At 39.5% G+C, this 17,733-nt stretch overlaps 1 protein-coding gene across 2 annotated transcripts in view; it reads right to left on the reverse strand.

Annotated features, from left to right (window-relative positions):
- Nucleotides 1–17,733, reverse strand: part of FANCB (FA complementation group B) — a 172,067-nt gene that overhangs the window by 82,195 nt on the left and 72,139 nt on the right. Inside the window, exons 11-13 of one of the 2 annotated variants that reach the window (XM_063804383.1) lie at nt 3,992–4,108; nt 3,580–3,731; nt 3,005–3,145 (exon numbers count right to left, since the gene is read on the reverse strand). Coding sequence is in view for 1 of the 2 variants with exons in the window: in XM_054676918.2 (XP_054532893.1) it covers nt 4,085–4,108 (24 nt within the window). In the remaining variant the exon portion in view is untranslated. Of the gene's footprint in view, nt 1–2,844; nt 3,146–3,579; nt 3,732–3,991; nt 4,109–17,733 lie in introns of those variants that run through there. The other variant, XM_054676918.2, reaches the window with a different exon arrangement.

Raw genomic sequence — 17,733 nt, forward strand, 5'->3', positions numbered from 1 at the left:
TCACTGATATGTAAAAAATTTAAGTCTTTAAAGTTAGATTAAAAACCCATAATATATTGAGCCATAAAAAGGGATGAAGTATTGCCACATGCTGTAACATGAATGAACATTGAAAACATTATGCTAAGTGAAAGAAGCCAATTATAAAAGACCAGACATTGTATGGTTCCATTAATATGAAATGTCTAGAGTTAGCAAATGTGTAGTAGATTGGCAGCTGCTTAGCAGTATAAGCTAAAGGGTATAGGGTTTCTTTAGGGGCAATGAAAATATTCTAAAATTGGTTGTAGTAATGGTTGCACAACTCTGTGAATATACTTAAAACCATAGAATTGTATACTCTAAATGGGTGAATTGTATGGTATGTGAATTATATCTCAATAAAGCTGTTACAAAAAAAAGATCAAATTTTCAAAATCCAATAGCAATATTTTCTGTGTCAGTGAGCAAGAAATTCAATTAATCTCTAACTCTGTAATGTCTTAAGCTGTTCATTCACTAAACAGAAATCAAATACTGAGTTAACACACGTAGAGAGAGGACAAGGATGAAACTCCCATCTTGAGTTGAACACAGAAGCCAGGCAAAGTGGAGTGTGATTTTTCTTTTTTAAAGTAGTGCTATATAAAATATGCTTTGCAATTATAGAGGAAGAGGTGGTAACTTGTATTTCAGTGAGTCAGGAGTCAGAAGGGGCATGGAAGAAACAATATTTGGGTTGAAGAAGGAGATGGAATGGGAAGTATGGAAGGGCAGGAGATGAGAGGACAGCAGTTATTTATGGGTAATGAGGTTACAACCTGAGTTTAGGCCAGAACATGGAAGATTTCATATGCCCTGCTAAATTTGCTCTTATTTGTTTGTTTGTCTGGTTTTTTGTTTGTTTGTTTGTTTTTTGTAGGCTCTAGGACACTGTTACAAATGTGTCTTGTATGTAAGCAGATACTTACATACTTTTACATACAGCTAGGTAATGGTCCAGGTTGAAGAGTCAAAGACAGCCCCAGCCAAGGCAGTAGATGTGGGGAGGAGGAGAGCTTTGATTTTTAACGTATCTTAGAGGCAGAATCAACAGAGTTTGTTAACTGACAGATCCTGGGGATGAAGACTGAAGGAAAGAATGATGAAAGATGGAAGATGATGCAGAAGTTTTTATGTTGGGTGGCTGTGATGTTGCTATTAAACTATAGAACACCAGAGGGGAAAGGATGAAAGGTAAAATAATGAGTTGAGTCACTATGTTGAAAATGAGATGCCTTTGAGATATGCAGTTGGAATCACGGGTTTGAATGTAAAGGGAAAATTGGAGCTACATATATTTTGGAAGTCATCATGAATATGGAAGACAATTAAACTGCCAACATAATAAATGTTTTTCAAAATTATTTCATTTAATGTCCATGGCAACTCTGAGCTGCACATTATTTTTACTGATGAAGACCCTGAGAGATTCTGGGAGATTAAGTAACTTTCCAGAAGCCACATAGCTAGTAAGCTGCAGAGCCAGGATTCAACTAACTCTCACTAAATGTGAAGCCTATGCTTTTCCCTCTGTGTCTTGCTGATCTTTTCTAAGTCACACAGTCATTGCAGTAGGTGGGCTCATCCAGAAAAAGTCTGTAGAGTGGGGAGAGAATAGGCACAATATTGGGTGTGATGGAAAAATCCAATGTAGCTTGTTTGTAGTTTATATTCCAAAAGGGGAAGGTAATAAAAGGTGCGACTGAGAAGGACCATAGCCACTCTGCTATAGTGATTCTTTCACCTGACAATAGCTGTTACTTGGCTTCCCAGAAAACATTTCATTAGGCTCTTTGAGTGAACATGCCTTTTTGACTCTACAGAATAAAGAGAATTGAGAAGTCAAGAACACTTAGGCAGCAATAAGAGAAAGGGTGTCCTGGATTGCCAGCTTTTCAATTTCAACACAATGCTTTAAAGGCTGTCAAGTGGTCATTAGGTAGCCAAATTGGTAGCTGACCACCAGTCAGATACATCTCTCTTTTAAATCTAGTACATTTGTTTGATCCTTCTACTACATCTCTGGAGGAAAGGCTTTAATTTTCATCTTAGTTTTTCATTTCAACAAAACAAAATACAAATTTTGGGGTAGACACTAGCAAAGAGTAACTCTATATTCCATTAAATGTTGCAATGTTTTCAAAATTAATGCATTCACTCATATATTTAATGCACTTTCATTGACAATACACTGCCCTTGCCTTCTAGAAGACTACAGTTTAGCTGCAGAGAGAAGCCAGTCTTTAATGGTCTTAAATCATGAGTAGTTTTAATGAGAAGCAGCCAGAAGAGAGGAAAAGGGTGAAGATGCAGACCAGCCCTTGAGGAGAGAGGGTGTGATGCACAGCACAGGTGAAAAGATTCACCTATGAAAAGGGGACATGACTCTTCAAATGTAACAGCTAGAGGAGAAGAAAGATTGCATGCAAATGCAATTGGATGACAAGACAATTGAGAGAATTTCTGTTTAATGACTTCTATTATTTTTCCTGTGAAATTTTCTTCTGAAAATCAAGGGGAAAGTTTCAAACAAGCAGAGATATTTAGAACAATATTATGTCCCAAACACAAAGATGTCTACACCATAAACACAACAGAACAGAATTACCGGAGCTGGAAAGGCAATTCTGAGTGCACAGAAGAAAGAGACATCAATGCAATATGATCCAGCCATACAGCTTGCTGATAGAGGGTTTGATGGGACATGAGTATGAAACTGGAAAATATTAAGGAGTAAAAAAGAGGTAGCACTACAGATCTGTTGCTTCAGCTAGACATTTGATAGGTGCCTTATAATACAAATAAGTGGTTAAGATCCCTTTGAGTGCCTAAAAGGCAGATATTTCATGATTTTTATTGACAGAAGACTAAGGCCATGGTCCTTAAGCTTGGCTACATGTTGGAATCACCTATGGTTGTAGTAACCTATGGCTGTGTAACCAATTGCCACAAAACTTGGTAGCTTAAAACAATGAGCACTTACTGTCTCACATACTTTCTGTGGGTCAGGAATTTAGAAGCAGCTTAGCTGGGAGTTCTGGCTCAGCATCTCTTGCACATTGGCAATCAAGATGTCAGTTCAGGCTTTAGTCATCTGAAGGCTTGACTGGGGTTTCCAACGTGGCTGTTGGTAGAAACCTGTATTAGTCAGAGTTCTCCAGAAAAACAGAACCAATAGGATATATGTGTATGTATACACACACACACACACACACACACACACACACATAGGATATACATATATCCTATTGGTTGGTTTTATATATTTTTTCCTATTGATTCTATATATATAACATATATAATAGATTATATATATAACATATATAATAAATTATATGTTATATATTATATAATATATTATATATTTTACATATTATATAATATATTATATATTTTACATATTATATATATTATATATATTGCTGGAAAGGCAATTCTAAGTGCATATATATATACACACACACACACACACGTCTATATATACACACACACACACACACACACACACACATATATACAGAGAGAGAGAGATTTATTATAAGGAACTGGCTCATTTACATGATTATCGAAGCTGAGTAGTCCCAAGATCTGCAGTCAGCAAGCTGGAGATCCAGGAGAGCCAATGATATAGTTCCAGTCCAAGTCTGAAGACCTGAGAACCAGGAGAGCTGGTGGTGTTGATTCCAGTCCAAAAGCTGGCAGTTGGAGTTCTAAGGCCGGAAAAGACCAATGTTTCACTTCAAGTAGTCAGGCAGAAGTAGTTCCATCTTACTCAGCCTTTTTATTCTGTTTAGGTCTTCAATCAATCAGATGAGGCCCACCCACATTAGGAGGGCAATCTGCTTTACTCAGCCTACTGATTCAAATGTTAATCTCATCTGAAAATACTCTCACATACACACAGAGAATAATGTATGACCAAATATCTGGCCTAGTCAAGTTGACACATAAAATTAACCATCACAAAGACCTCAATTCCTTGCTGGCTGTTAGCAGGAGGCCTCAGATCTTTGCAAGGTAGGACTCTTCCTAGGGCTGCTTGAGTGTCCTCATGGCAGGTTGGCTAGCTTTCCCCAAAACATGTGATCTAAAAAAGAAAACCAAATAGAAGTCTCAATATGTTTTGCAACCAAGTTTTGGAAATCACACACAGTCACTACCATATTCTCATGTTAGAAACAAGTCACTAGGCTGAGCACATGGCTCACGCCTGTAATCCCAGCACTTTGGGAGGCTGAAGTGGGTGGATCACCTGATGTCAGGAGTTCGAGACCAGCCTGGCCAACATGACGAAACCCCATCTCTACTAAAAATATAAAAATTAGCCAGGTGTGGTGGTGTGCACCTGTGGTCCCAGCTACTCGGGAAGCTGAGACAGGAGAATTGCTTGAACCTGGGAGGAGGAGGTTGCAGTGAGCCAAGACCCCACCCCTGTACTCCAGCCTGGGTAACAGAGTGAGATTCCATTTAAAAAAAAAAAAAGAGAGAGAGAGAAAGAAATAAGTCATTAAATCTAACCCACTCTCAAGGAGGGGGGAGTTAAGTTTTGCTTCTTGAAGAAAGGAATATCAAAGAATTTGTGGATATATTTTAAAACCACATCTCGGGAGCTTTAAAAAAATACTTATACTGGCTACCACCCCTAGCCTTTTTGACTTGGTATGCAACGAGTAAAAGCTCCCTAGGTGATTCTAATGGGTAGCCAAGTGTTTCCTCTATCATATGCATCCACTCTTGTGTCTCTTATAACTCTAAGACCTTAGCAAGCAAGCACACAGCCCTGTGATGGGCAATTTGTCAGCCTTAATGTTATACCATATCATGCAAGCGGGTGTGAAAACTTCCTATGATAAAAAACTCAGTATCATTAAAGAACTTTATAAAATTCAAAATGCTTTTCTTTCCTGTTTTGTTTTTGCTTTTTTGTTTTTGTTTTTTTGTTTTGAGACAGAGACTCACTCTGTTGCTCAGGCTGGAATGCGGTGGCGTGATCTTGGTGGCGCGATCTTGGCTCACTGCAAGCTCCGCCTCCCAGGTTCACGCCATTCTCTTGCCTCAGCCTCCCAAGTAGCTGGGACTACAGGCACCTGCCACCACACCTGGCTAATTTTTTTGTATTTTTAGTAGAGACGGGGTTTCACCGTGTTAGCCAGGATGATCTCGATCTCCTGACATCGTGATCCACCCGCCTCGGCCTCCCAAAGTGCTGGGATTACAGGCGTGAGCCACCGTGCCCAGCCTTCAAAATGCTTTTCTTAACACAAAGAAATAAGCAATATGTTTTACAGAGAGGTATGATACCCAAAAGGAGAGTATTTAATACACTGCATTTTCAAAATCATATGTAGTCTAAAACAAAGATATAAAATAAAACAAATACAAGAGACTTCTGGCTAAGTATGAAGTCAAAAACTTATAAATAAAAGCATAAATCATGACTATTTTGAGCCTATAAAGGATCAGATGCTTGATAATTCATGACAGAACGTGATCAAGTCTGACTTTGGGAGTGTGACAGTTAGGGTTTTCTTGTCAACTTGGCTAGGCTATAGTAACCAGTTATTTAATCAAACACCAATTTAGATACTGATGTAAAGGTATTTTGTAGATATGATTAAGAGAATAGAAAATTCCAGGCAGCAGTTTCACATGACAAAAAGGAAACTGGTGAAATTGCTGCATAAGCTAAGGGCCAATAAGATCCTAAAAAACAGGATGTGGACCATGCTGGCTGGACTGACTGGACTGAATATGGCACTAGAATTGACCTAGGTTTCACCCAGAACCTCATTATATGCTCATTAACATACTAAACCACATACCTGCCAGCACCATGACTGTTCCAGGAACACTCATATTTGGTGCAAAAATGGGTGGCACCACAGTTCTGAGAAATCTTAACGTTTTTCCAGAAATGTTCATGATTATTCCACCCCGTGGTTAAAGAAACCCATAAAGATAGAAACCCCAAACACTTGGTGCAACTCACTCTCTTGAGTACTCACACTCCCCTTTCTTGAGTGTGTACTTTTGCTTTGCAAAAAATCTCCACACTTACACTATTTTCTGACTTATCTTTAAATTCCTTCTCGCAAAGTTGTCAAGGGCCCAGACACTGGCCAGGGTTGAGGTCCTACCAGTGTTTGGGGACCTCCTCTAGCCCACCAGTATCATTAAGATATACAGATATACAGGTATAGATACAGATCTGTATGTATTCTATTAGTTCTGTTTCGCTGGCAAACCCTGACTGATACAGATCTTGGTACTGGGAAGTGAGGTGCTGCTGTAACAAATATCTAAAAATGTGGAAGTGGCTTTGGAATTGAGTAATGAGTAGAAGCTGAAAGAATTTTGAAGAGCTTGATAGAAAAAGCCTAGATTGCCTTGAAGAGATGGTTGATGGTAATATAGACGTTAAAGGTGACAGCGTTCAGAGGGAAGTGAGGAGCACAGTAGAGAAAGCTTCTATCAAATCAGAATACATATATCATCATGAACAGAATACTAGTAGAAATATAAATGTTAAAGGTACTTCTGATAAGACCTCAGACAGAAAATGTTGTTGGACACTGGAGGAAAGGTGATCTTTATTATAAAGTGGCAGAGAATGTGGCTGAATTGTGTTCTAGTGTTTTTTGGGAAATAGAATTTGTAAGTAATGAACTTGGATATCTAACTGAGGAGATTTCCAAGCAAAGTATGGTAAGTGTTGTCTAGTTTCTCCTTGCTGCTTATAGCAAAACTCTAGAAGAAAGAGATAAATTGAGGAGAGAATTGTTATGTAAAAAGGAACCAGAACTTGATGATCTGGAAAATCCTCAGTCTATTCAGATAACAGCAAAATGTGAGAGAGTATGCTCTGGAAAGAACATCAAGGGTGTGACTAGATAACCATTTGGTAAAGAGATTATGGATCCAATCAACCATCTCAGCAGCAGCCACGGATATTGATAGGGGTATCCAGGAAGGATCTATGAAGAACACTCATGTCTAATGGCTCGGAACCCTGTGAGTTTCATGGAAGGCCAACAAACTGTTGAAAATTTTAGACCAGTAGAAACACTGTTAAACTGAGAGGGACAGACAGGAGAATGCCATGTGAAGACAGCAACACACAGAATGTCATGTGAAGACAGAGGCAGAGATTGGAATGATGCATCTACAAGCCAAGGAAAGCCAAAAATTGCCAGCAACTGCCACAAGTTAGGAAGACACAAGAAAAAATCCTCTAGAGCTTTCAGAGAGAGAGAGAGAGAGAGAATGGCTTTACCAGTACCATGACTTTAGACTTCTAGCTTCCAGAAATGCGAGAGACTAAATTTCTATTGTTTTAAACCACGCAGTTTGTGGTACTTTGTTATAGCAACCCTAGGAAACTAATACAGGAGGTATCAAAAACACATATTGACTAGCTGAAGTTTCCTCTTGTATGGAACCCACATGTATTCTGTACCTGCTTGGGGAACAGCAGATAAACATTTTAATAAACATTAGACTACATTAATTAAATAATTTAATTGCATGATTTCATTTAAAACTTGGCTTAAGATATTTTGAAAGTTATAGTACTTGTCATTTTGGTCTGTTTGCATCTTCCTTGATCTCCAATTTCCTCATTTCCCCTCTGGCATGATTGCAAAAACACAATATTTTTGTATGTGAAATCCAATGAAATAAACAACAGTGTTCTTTTGACAAACACCACTGCTCATTAGTAAGTAATTTAAATTCTGCTTGGGCTTTGTTTACATGCTGAGCTGATAATTGTCAGTCATTTTGATATGCACAGTGAACGACCACAGCAGTAGAAATTACCGAAGCAGAAGCAGAAGCACCACATTGATTAGATTGACTGTGGGCGTGGCTGCTGGAAGCATTCTCAAATGGTGGTGCCATGGCATTGGCTTCCAAATCCCTGTGACCTAAGTAGCTGGGACCTAACGGTCATCAATGGTTCCAGTCTCTGAGTTCATGTTCTGTTAATCAGGCAACTTTTTTCAGCTCTTGGAAGAGTCAGGATTTGGCTACATTGCACTCTTCTTTCAGGTCTTTAAAATGCAAGGAATTCTATTCATCAGCTGATACTGATCTCACCAACCATTAATCACTTCCTCCCACAAACAGTTGTTTCTTGTTAGGGCCTCTGGGGATGTGGCCCATCTTCAGCCACATACGACCAAGCACCTGAGTGAAAGGAAGGCCGCTTAGACAACAGGATTCCTCAAACTACAGGTCATTACCCATTGGTGAGTTGTGAAATCATTTGATGGGTTATAAACAGATTTTTCTTAAAAAACAAAATAGAATAGGATAGATTAAATGGAATAGAAAATATCAGAATGTGTGTCATGTAGTAAAGTGTTTCATAAACTTTTTTCCATTTATTGATTTTATCGTGTGTGTGTGCATGTGTGTGTGTGTACTGGGTCATGACAAAATCATATATCCTTCTGGGGATCGTGTTTTTCAAAGTTTGAAAAACATAGCTCTAGGGCATGATCATTAGCTCAAAATTCCCTTCAGTTTAAAAATGACCACTGGCCCCTTATACAGTTCATGTAGCCACCCTTCTACTTATTCTTATTAACACCATGTCCTCAGGCCATGAGGACTGAGGACTGCCAGAAACAATGAATTTCAAAGACTCCAGTCCCGAGAAAACATAAACAAATGGGAGAAATGGACAATAAGAAGTGCTCTGTGACTTAGTCTCCTTTAAGAGCCTTATGATTTCCTTGAAACCTTGGGACTGTGGTCACATGATTTATCTTCCTCCCTTTGCTGTAGCAAGTTTAGATACTAAAGATACATGAATCATGGCTCCTTATGATGCTCCCTGATGGATTGTGAAGATAAACATTACAGATAATACCATTCGAGGCAATGTTTTAAGTGGTGTTGAGGGTGGGGTTAAGGAAAACAAGGTAGGCTGCTACCAAGGACAAGATGTTCTTAAAAGACAACTAGGAGTTTGCCAGTCAGACAAGGGGGAGGAAGGGCACTTCAGGTAGAGAAAAAAATATATATGCAGGGTACATGAAATGAATGCCAACTCCATAAAACTTGGTGTATTATAGGATGGCATGGCATCATATGATGCAGCTGAAATGTTGGGTCACACAGCAGAATGGTGGACCATGGGTAAAGAGGGAAGGCAGAGACCAAATTACAGAGGGAAAGCCTTGGAAGCTATATTAAAGAGTTTAGACATTATCCTGTAGTTATGGGAAACCACTGAGGGGTCTAAACTTCTAATAAAGTAATCAGATTTGCAATATAGAAAGATCATTTTCTAAGGACAGCTGAGTCAATTGCTGGGAGCAGGGGTGGTAAGCTGACTGGAGGCAGGAAAATTCAATGGGACACTATTAGTGCCACAGATCAGATGAGATATGGTGGGGACCTAAGGAAAGTGCTGGGAAAGCAGAGGAAGGAATGAAAATAAGAGATTTTTAGAGATGAAAATTTTAAAAATTGAAAATTGGTGAAGAAGCCAAAGTCTTGGATAACCCCCAATGCTTCTTGATTGAGTGGTTGGATGGGTGGTGGACAGGAATATGGTAAGAGAAATAACATATGAGGACAGATGAGTTCAGTTTGGCCCAGATTGAATTAATGTGCCTATAGGATGTCCAGGTGAATTAAGATGTTGGACACTTGGATCTGGCATTCCCTTTCTTTTGTTTTGTAAGCTGAAGTGCAATCAAACAATCCAAGAAATGCACAGGCCTTCAGTCAATAAATTCTTTCCTTTAAAGTCATCAGGCTATGATTTCTACCATGTTCTTTTGAAATGAATTTCAGACAGAGAAAGTGTCAATATGCATGGAATACAAGACATTCTGAAAAAATTAGAGCACAAATGCTGGTATCTTCAGATCTTAGGTAGTGCTAAAACTTGAACAAATTCTTGTCATTCCAGTATATGACAATCAAGTTTCATTATGAGAGCCAAGATGTTTGCATGGGTGGAGAAGAGTTATCCAGGTCAAACTGTGGTCCTGATCTCACAAATTTGTCTCTAACTCCAAGAAACCAACCAGTTTGTATACACAAAAAGAACTGGTTATGAACAATCCAGGCTCAAGTTCTCCCAAAGGGAATGATTTTTATTACTAGGGAAAAGGTGTATAGATCAACCAGGGATTTCAAGACCTGTATGTTGATTAGCCACAGGCATGTACTGTGCTGGGGCAAAGCAGAGATGCTACTTGGATTTCAGCCATAAACTTGGCATCAGCAAATGCTATTGCAGAATAAGGCTTCAGTTTAATCTATTATCTTAAAAAAACTCAGGAATTCCTTTGCCACTCAGTATTTTTAAATGATCACCATGTGTTTCTTCACCAATGAAGAAATTACATTTCGAAATGCCTTTTGAAGGGAAATTACCTAATAACAGCTCCTTGGGTGTGTATGTCTGTGTGTGGAAGGGGAGGGAGATTAAGGAGGAGAAGAAACTCCTGCCAACTTTTTTCTTTCTTTCTTTCTTTTTTCTGGTTGGGGGAGGAGCATCACGTAGACATCAGAAACGTTAAAATGAGGAAAATTACCAACAAACTTACAAGAAAAAAACACACAACCCCATCAAAAAGTGGGCAAAGGATATGAACAGACACTTCTCAAAAGAAGACATTTATGCAGCCAAAAGACACATGAAAAAATGCTCATCATCACTGGTCATCAGAGAAATGCAAATCAAAACCACAATGAGATACCATCTCACACCAGTTAGAATGGCCATCATTAAAAAGTCAGGAAACAACAGGTGCTGGAGAGGATGTGGAGAAATAGGAACACTTTTACACTGTTGGTGGAACCATAAACTAGTTCAACCATTGTGGAAGACAGTGTGGCGATTCCTCAGGGATCTAGAACTAGAAATACCATTTGACCCAGCCATTCTATTACTGGGTATATACCCAAAGGATTATAAACCATGTTGCTATAAAGACACATGCACACGTATGTTTACTGCAGCACTATTCACAATAGCAAAGACTTGGAACCAACCCAAATGTCCAACAATGATAGACTGGATTAAGAAAATGTGGCACATATACACCATGGAATACTATGCAGCCATAAAAAAGGATGAGTTCATGTCCTTTGTAGGGACACGGATGAAGCTGGAAACCATCATTCTCAGCAAACTATCGCAAGGACAGAAAACCAAACACCGCATGTTCTCACTCATAGGTGGGAATTGAACAATGAGAACACATGGACACAGGAAGGGGAACATCACACAACGGGGCCTGTTGTGCGGTGAGGGGAGCGGGGAGGGATAGCATTTGGAGATATACCTAATGTTAAATGACGAGTTACTGGGTGCAGCACACCAACACGGCACATGTATACATATTTAACTAACCTGCACGTTGTGCACATGTACCCTAAAACTTAAAGTATAATAAAAAAATAAAAATAAAAATAAAAAAAGTTAAAAAAAATGAGGAAAATTAAAGTGACAGAAGTGAAAACTTAGTACATCTTCTATCTTCAAATGCCATGCTTGTTTTCTACCCACAGCAGACAGACATAATAAAGATATAATTCTGCTGATATGGATTATATTTCATCCTCTTCCAAATTTATTACCTGAATCCCTTCGTAGATTCTTAAAGACCTAACCTGCCTCTGCCAATTTTCACAGGCTGCCTTGTACAAATACAGCAAATTCCATAAGCTAAGGCCTGCTTCTCAGCTCTACCACTTAACAGAACTAAGAAATCAAAGGCTGTAGTTTGGCAAATGAACTAAACTTATGTTTCCCTAATCTACACCTCCAGTCCTGATACCACCCAAGCTCCAGTCCTGATTTTTCAGTGGCTTTTGGATATGTCCCCTGTACGTCACTCTGTCACCTCAAACTCCACATGCCTCAATTGCATTTATCATCTCCTCCTTCTCATGCTACTAGACACCACCACTTCTCCCTGAGCCCACCATTCCTGACTTCTCCTGATCTCCAAAAAAGTGGGTGCATGAGTCTCACTCATAGGCTACATGATCACTCCTAAACACCAATATTTTACCTCTTGATTTATATTTGTGCTTTAGTGATGTCATGAACCTCAAGAACATTCAAAACCAAGTGTGTTAAAGCTGTGGGTGCCAGTGTCTGAGGGTCCACAGCTTGCTACTCAATATATTTAAGATAGTGTCACACTGGCACCTCAAACTAACCACAGGAATAACTGAATCCATGGGCCTCTCCACCTCCACCACAAACTGTTCCTGATTCCTTGCTCCCTTATCATGGAGAACACACCATCACCCCTGCTAAACTGCTCAAGCCAGCTTCATTCTCTCGCTGACTTATTGGTCCATCTGGCTGCCAATCCCCATCAATCCCACCTTCTGAAGAACTCTCAAACCCATTAGGGATGACCCAGCTCTGCCTCAGCACAGGCATTTTGTATTTCCTTCTGGACTAAAAGTCTTATAACTATTCTCCCAGAATCCATTCTGCCCCTCTGACTGTGGTTAGAGTGATCTTTCCAGAATGCAGTTTTGAGCACGATGTTCTGCATCTTCCATCTTTCAACAACTTCCTTCTGCCCACAAGATACTTACCAAGATCCTCCATTACACGGCCCGTTCTGACTGCTCTAATCCCATTCACTGCAGCTCAACAACATTCCTGTACTCACAAGCTACTCCTGCCCACAAGGATGTCTAGTCCTTCTTATCCTTCTCGAATGCCTTGATACTTTATATTGCTCCCCCTTGTTCTAAAAATTGGTAAGTAGGAGTCCCATGTCTAACAATGTGATTGTGTTACAGAAAACGCTAATCTGAAAACACATGTTTCCAAAGGGTATATACCCAGAGTAGAATGAGTTAAAGACTGGGTTAGGCAAATTGTAGTACATACAAGTAAGAGTAAGGGGAATTATGAGTTTCAAAGGAGGGAAGTGAGAAAAGTTTGATAGAGAGGGAGTGAGGATCCTGAGAAAGGAGGGAAGAGGATAAGTGAGACAAGTGTGAAAATGAAAGAGAGCCCAGTACTGTGATGAGATGCTGTGGCCTGAGAAGAGAGACATGCATTGAGAATTTCCCAGGGATGAGGATGGCCAAAAGATTCTAGAGAACTCGAGTGCCTTTGATTCCATTTTACATGGCTCGTCTTCACTGTTCTGAGTTGTGAGCCTCTTTATTACTCCTAAACCTTCTATAAAAATCTGTTCCAATGGCACTTTGCGTTTGTGCAGAGTAGTGTCCAAGTCAGAGGTGATGCAGGTGTACCAAGAGCAGAGCTGGTGTAGGGAGAAGACAGTAGCCACCATCATCTAAGGGGTGACAGGGAAGCAGGCCACAGTGTAGACTGACCACAGGAAAGTGAGATGCACAAAGCTAAACAGACATGTTAGCTAGGGTGTTAGATTTTCTACAACCTGAGGGATTGTGTCTCAGGGAAGTTTATTTAACAACAGAGGAAAAGGAGACTCAATTCCTGTAAGGCTTAAAAAATTAGGAATTTCCAGTTATAGCCCATATAAGAAAGTCACAGAATTGCTATGAAGTAAATAAATACTTCTGAAAAAGTGAATATACAATGATAAATACATAAAATATAAATTAAAATGGATATACTTATTGAAAAGTATTGGTAAAATCATGTCAGACTTGAGAAAAGAATTAACTTCACAAGATGACTAATGATTATTTAAAAACTGGAATTTATTTTCCAGATCCTTAATTTACAAAAAAGGTATATTGTTTCCAATGGCTCAGATAAATAATGACATGGTTTGATTCAAACTAGGAGAAAGAGAGAGAGGGAAGTGTGTGGAAGAAAAGGGAGAGGTTTATTATCATTGTCCTAGAATTTTCACAAACTCTAAGCTAGAAATTCAGGAAACTAAATCAAATTTCCATTATATCTTATATAATAGAATTTATATAATAGGCAGGTAAAAGTCATCAAGCTTGAGATGTCACAATTCAGGACATATTTTAATGCCAACAGAAATCATTTCAGACATAAAGTGTATTTCCAAAGCCTAAAAAAAATTATTTCACACACAGCCCCAACAACTATATGTGAGAACATGTGGTACTTACTGCAGAGTCACCAGAGTTTTATGGAGGCTAACATTTCTCTTGGACTTCTATGCGAAACAGAATTTAAGAAAGCAGTGTGAAGCAATATGTATGAGAGATAATATATCATGATTGCTAAAGCAGAAGCTATATCTCTGAAATTTGGGAGTTCAAGGATTCCTGAAGAGTTGCTAATTAATTTTGATGTATTATGATAAGTTAGGATATGCTGCAGTTATAACCCCAAAGTTCTCAGTGGTGCAGCATAACAAGATTATTTATTACTCATACAATGTCTTCAGTAGATGTGGGAGACTAGGCAGGACTACTACTCTCCATGATGCTTAGATTCTATGGCTTTTCCATATCAACACACACTCCCATCATGAGTTGCTTTTTAAACACATTAATCTGCAACTCACATTGTGGTTACATGACTATACTAACTGTAACAAAGCCTGTACAAATGAAGAAAACAAAATAAAAGATCAATGCATCAAAAAGTTGGTTTTTTGAAAAGTTAAATAAAATTGAGAAACCTTTAGCCAGTCTACGAAAAAAAAGAGACAACATACAAATAAATAAAATCTGAAATGAAAAAGGATACATTACAACTGATAGTACAGAAATTCAAAGGATCATTAATGGCTACTATGAGCAACCATATGCCAAAAACAAAAAGAGGAAAATCTGGAAAAAATGAACAAATTCCTAGACACATACAACCTACCAAGATGGAACCAGGAAGAAATCCAAAACTTGAACAGACCAATAAAGTAACAATATCAAAGCTGTAATAAAAAGTCTCCTAGTAAAGAAAGCCCAAGACCCAGTGACTTCACTGCTAAATTCTACCAAACATTTAAAGGAGAGCTAATCAATCCTACTAGAACTTTTCCAAAAAAGAGAGGAGGAGGGAATACTTCCAAACTCATTCTGCAAGGCCAGTATCACCCTGATACCAAAACCAGAAAAAGACACATCAAGAAAGAAAACTGCAGGCCAATATTGTTAATAAATATTGATGCAAAAATCCTCAACAAAATACTAACAAACCAAATTCAACAGTACATTAAAAAAAATCATTCGTGATGACCAAGTGGGATTTATCCCTGGGATGCTAGGATAGTTCAGCATATGCAGATCAATCAATGTGATACATCATATCAACAGAATGAAGAATAAAAACCATAGGATCATTTCAATTGATGCTAAAAAAGCATTTGATAAAATTCAACATCCTGTCGTGATAAAACTCCTTAAAAAACTGGGTATAGAAGGAACACACCTCAACATAATAAAAGCCATATTTGACAGACCCACAGCTAGTATCATACTGAATGGGGAAAAACTGAAAGCCTTTCCTCTAAGATGTGTAACATGACAAGGATGTCCACTTTCACCATTGTTATTCAACATAGTACTGGAAGTCCTGGCTAGAGCAATCAGACAAGATAAAGAAACAAAGGGCATCCACATTAGAAAGGAAGAAGTCAAATTATCCTTGTTTGCTAATGATATGATCTTATATTTGGAAATACCTAAAGACTCCACCAGAAAACTACTAGAAGTGATAAACAAATTCAGTAAAGTGGCGGGATACAAAATCAACAAAAATCAGCAGCATTTCTATATGCCAACAGTGAACAATCTGAAAAAGAAATAAAGTAATCCCATTTACAATAGCTACAAATAAAATTAAATACCTAGGAGTTAACCAAAGAAATGAAAACTATAAAACACTGAAGAAATAAATTGAAGAGGACACCAAAAAATGGAAAAATATTCCATGTTCATGGGTTGGAAGAATTAATATTGTTAAAGTATCCATACTACCCACAGCAATCTATAGATTCAATGCAAGCCCTATCAATACCAACAACATTCTTCAAAGAAATAGAAAAAACAATATGAGTGAGCTAGCAGCCAAGATGGCCGAATAGGAACAGCTCCGGTCTACAGCTCCCAGCGTGAGTGACACAGAAGATGGGAGATTTCTGCATTTCCATCTGAGGTACTGGGTTCATCTCACTAGGGAGTGCCAGACAGTGGGTGCAGGACAGTGAGTGCAGTGCACCGTGCGCGAGCCGAAGCAGGGCGAGGCATTGCCTCACTCGGGAAGCGCAAGGGGTCAGGGAGTTCCCTTTCCTAGTCAAAGAAAGGGGTGACAGACGGCACCTGGAAAATCAGGTCACTCCCACCCTAATACTGTGCTTTTCCAACGGGCTTAAAAAACGGCACACCAGGAGATTATATCCCGCGCCTGTCTCGGAGGGTCCTACGCCCATGGAGTCTCGCTGAATGCTAGCACAGCAATATGAGATGAAACTGCAAGGCAGCAGCCAGGCTGGGGAAGGGGCACCTGCCATTGCCCAGGCTTGCTTAGGTAAACAAAGCAGCCGGGAAGCTCAAACTGGGTGGAGCCCAACACAGCTCAAGGAGGCCTGCTTGCCTCTGCAGGCTCCACCTCTGGGGGCAGGGCACAGACAAACAAAAAGACAGCAGACTTAAATGTCCCTGTCTGACAGCTTTGAAGAGAGCAGTGGTTCTCCCAGCAGGCAGCTGCAGATCTGAGAACGGGCAGACTGCCTCCTCAAGTGGGTCACTGACCCCTGACCCCGAAGCAGCTTAAATGGGAGGCACCCCCCAGTAGAGGCAGACTGACACCTCACACGGCCGGGTACCCCTCTGAGACAAAAATTCCAGAGAAACAATCAGACAGCAGCATTCGCGGTTCTGCAGCCACTGCTGCTGATACCCAGGCAAACAGGGTCTGGAGTGGACCTCTAGCAAACTCCAACAGACGTGCAGCTGAGGGTCCTGTCTGTTAGAAGGAAAACTAACAAACAGAAAGGACATCCACACCAAAAAACTATCTGTACATCACCATCATCAAAGACCAAAAGTAGATAAAACCACAAAGATGGGGAAAAAACAGAGCAGAAAAACTGGAAACTCTAAAAAGCAGAGTGCCTCTCCTCCTCCAAAGGAACGCAGTTCCTCACCAGGAACGGAACAAAGCTGGATGGAGAATGACTTTGACGAGTTCAGAGAAGAAGGCTTCAGACGATCAAACTACTCTGAGCTACAGGAGGAAATTCCAACCAAAGGCAAAGAAGTTAAAAACTTTGAAAACAATTTAGACGAATGTATAGCTACAATAACCAATACAGAGAAGTGCTTAAAGGAGCTGATGGAGCTGAAAGCCAAGGCTCGAGAACTACGCGAAGAATGCAGAAGCCTCAGGACCTGACACAATCAACTGGAAGAAAGGGTATCAGTGATGGAAGATGAAATGAATGAAATGAAGCGAGAAGGGAAGTTTAGAGAAAAAAGAATAAAAAGAAACGAACAAAGCCTCCAAGAAATATGGGACTATGTGAAAAGACCAAATCTACATCCAATTGGTGTACCTGAAAGTGACAGGGAGAATGGAACCAAGTTGGAAAACACTACAGGATATTATCCAGGAGAACTTCCCCAATCTAGCAAGGCAGACCAAAATTCAGATTCAGGAAATACAGAGAACGCCACAAAGATACTCCTCGAGAAGAGCAACTCCAAGACACATAATTGTCAGATTCACCAAAATTGAAATGAAGGAAAAAATGTTAAGGGCAGCCAGAGAGAAAGGTCGCGTTACCCACAAAGGGAAGCCCA

The sequence above is a fragment of the Pan troglodytes genome, chromosome X (assembly GCF_028858775.2).
Source record: "Pan troglodytes isolate AG18354 chromosome X, NHGRI_mPanTro3-v2.0_pri, whole genome shotgun sequence".
NCBI classification, from domain to species: Eukaryota; Metazoa; Chordata; class Mammalia; order Primates; family Hominidae; genus Pan; species Pan troglodytes.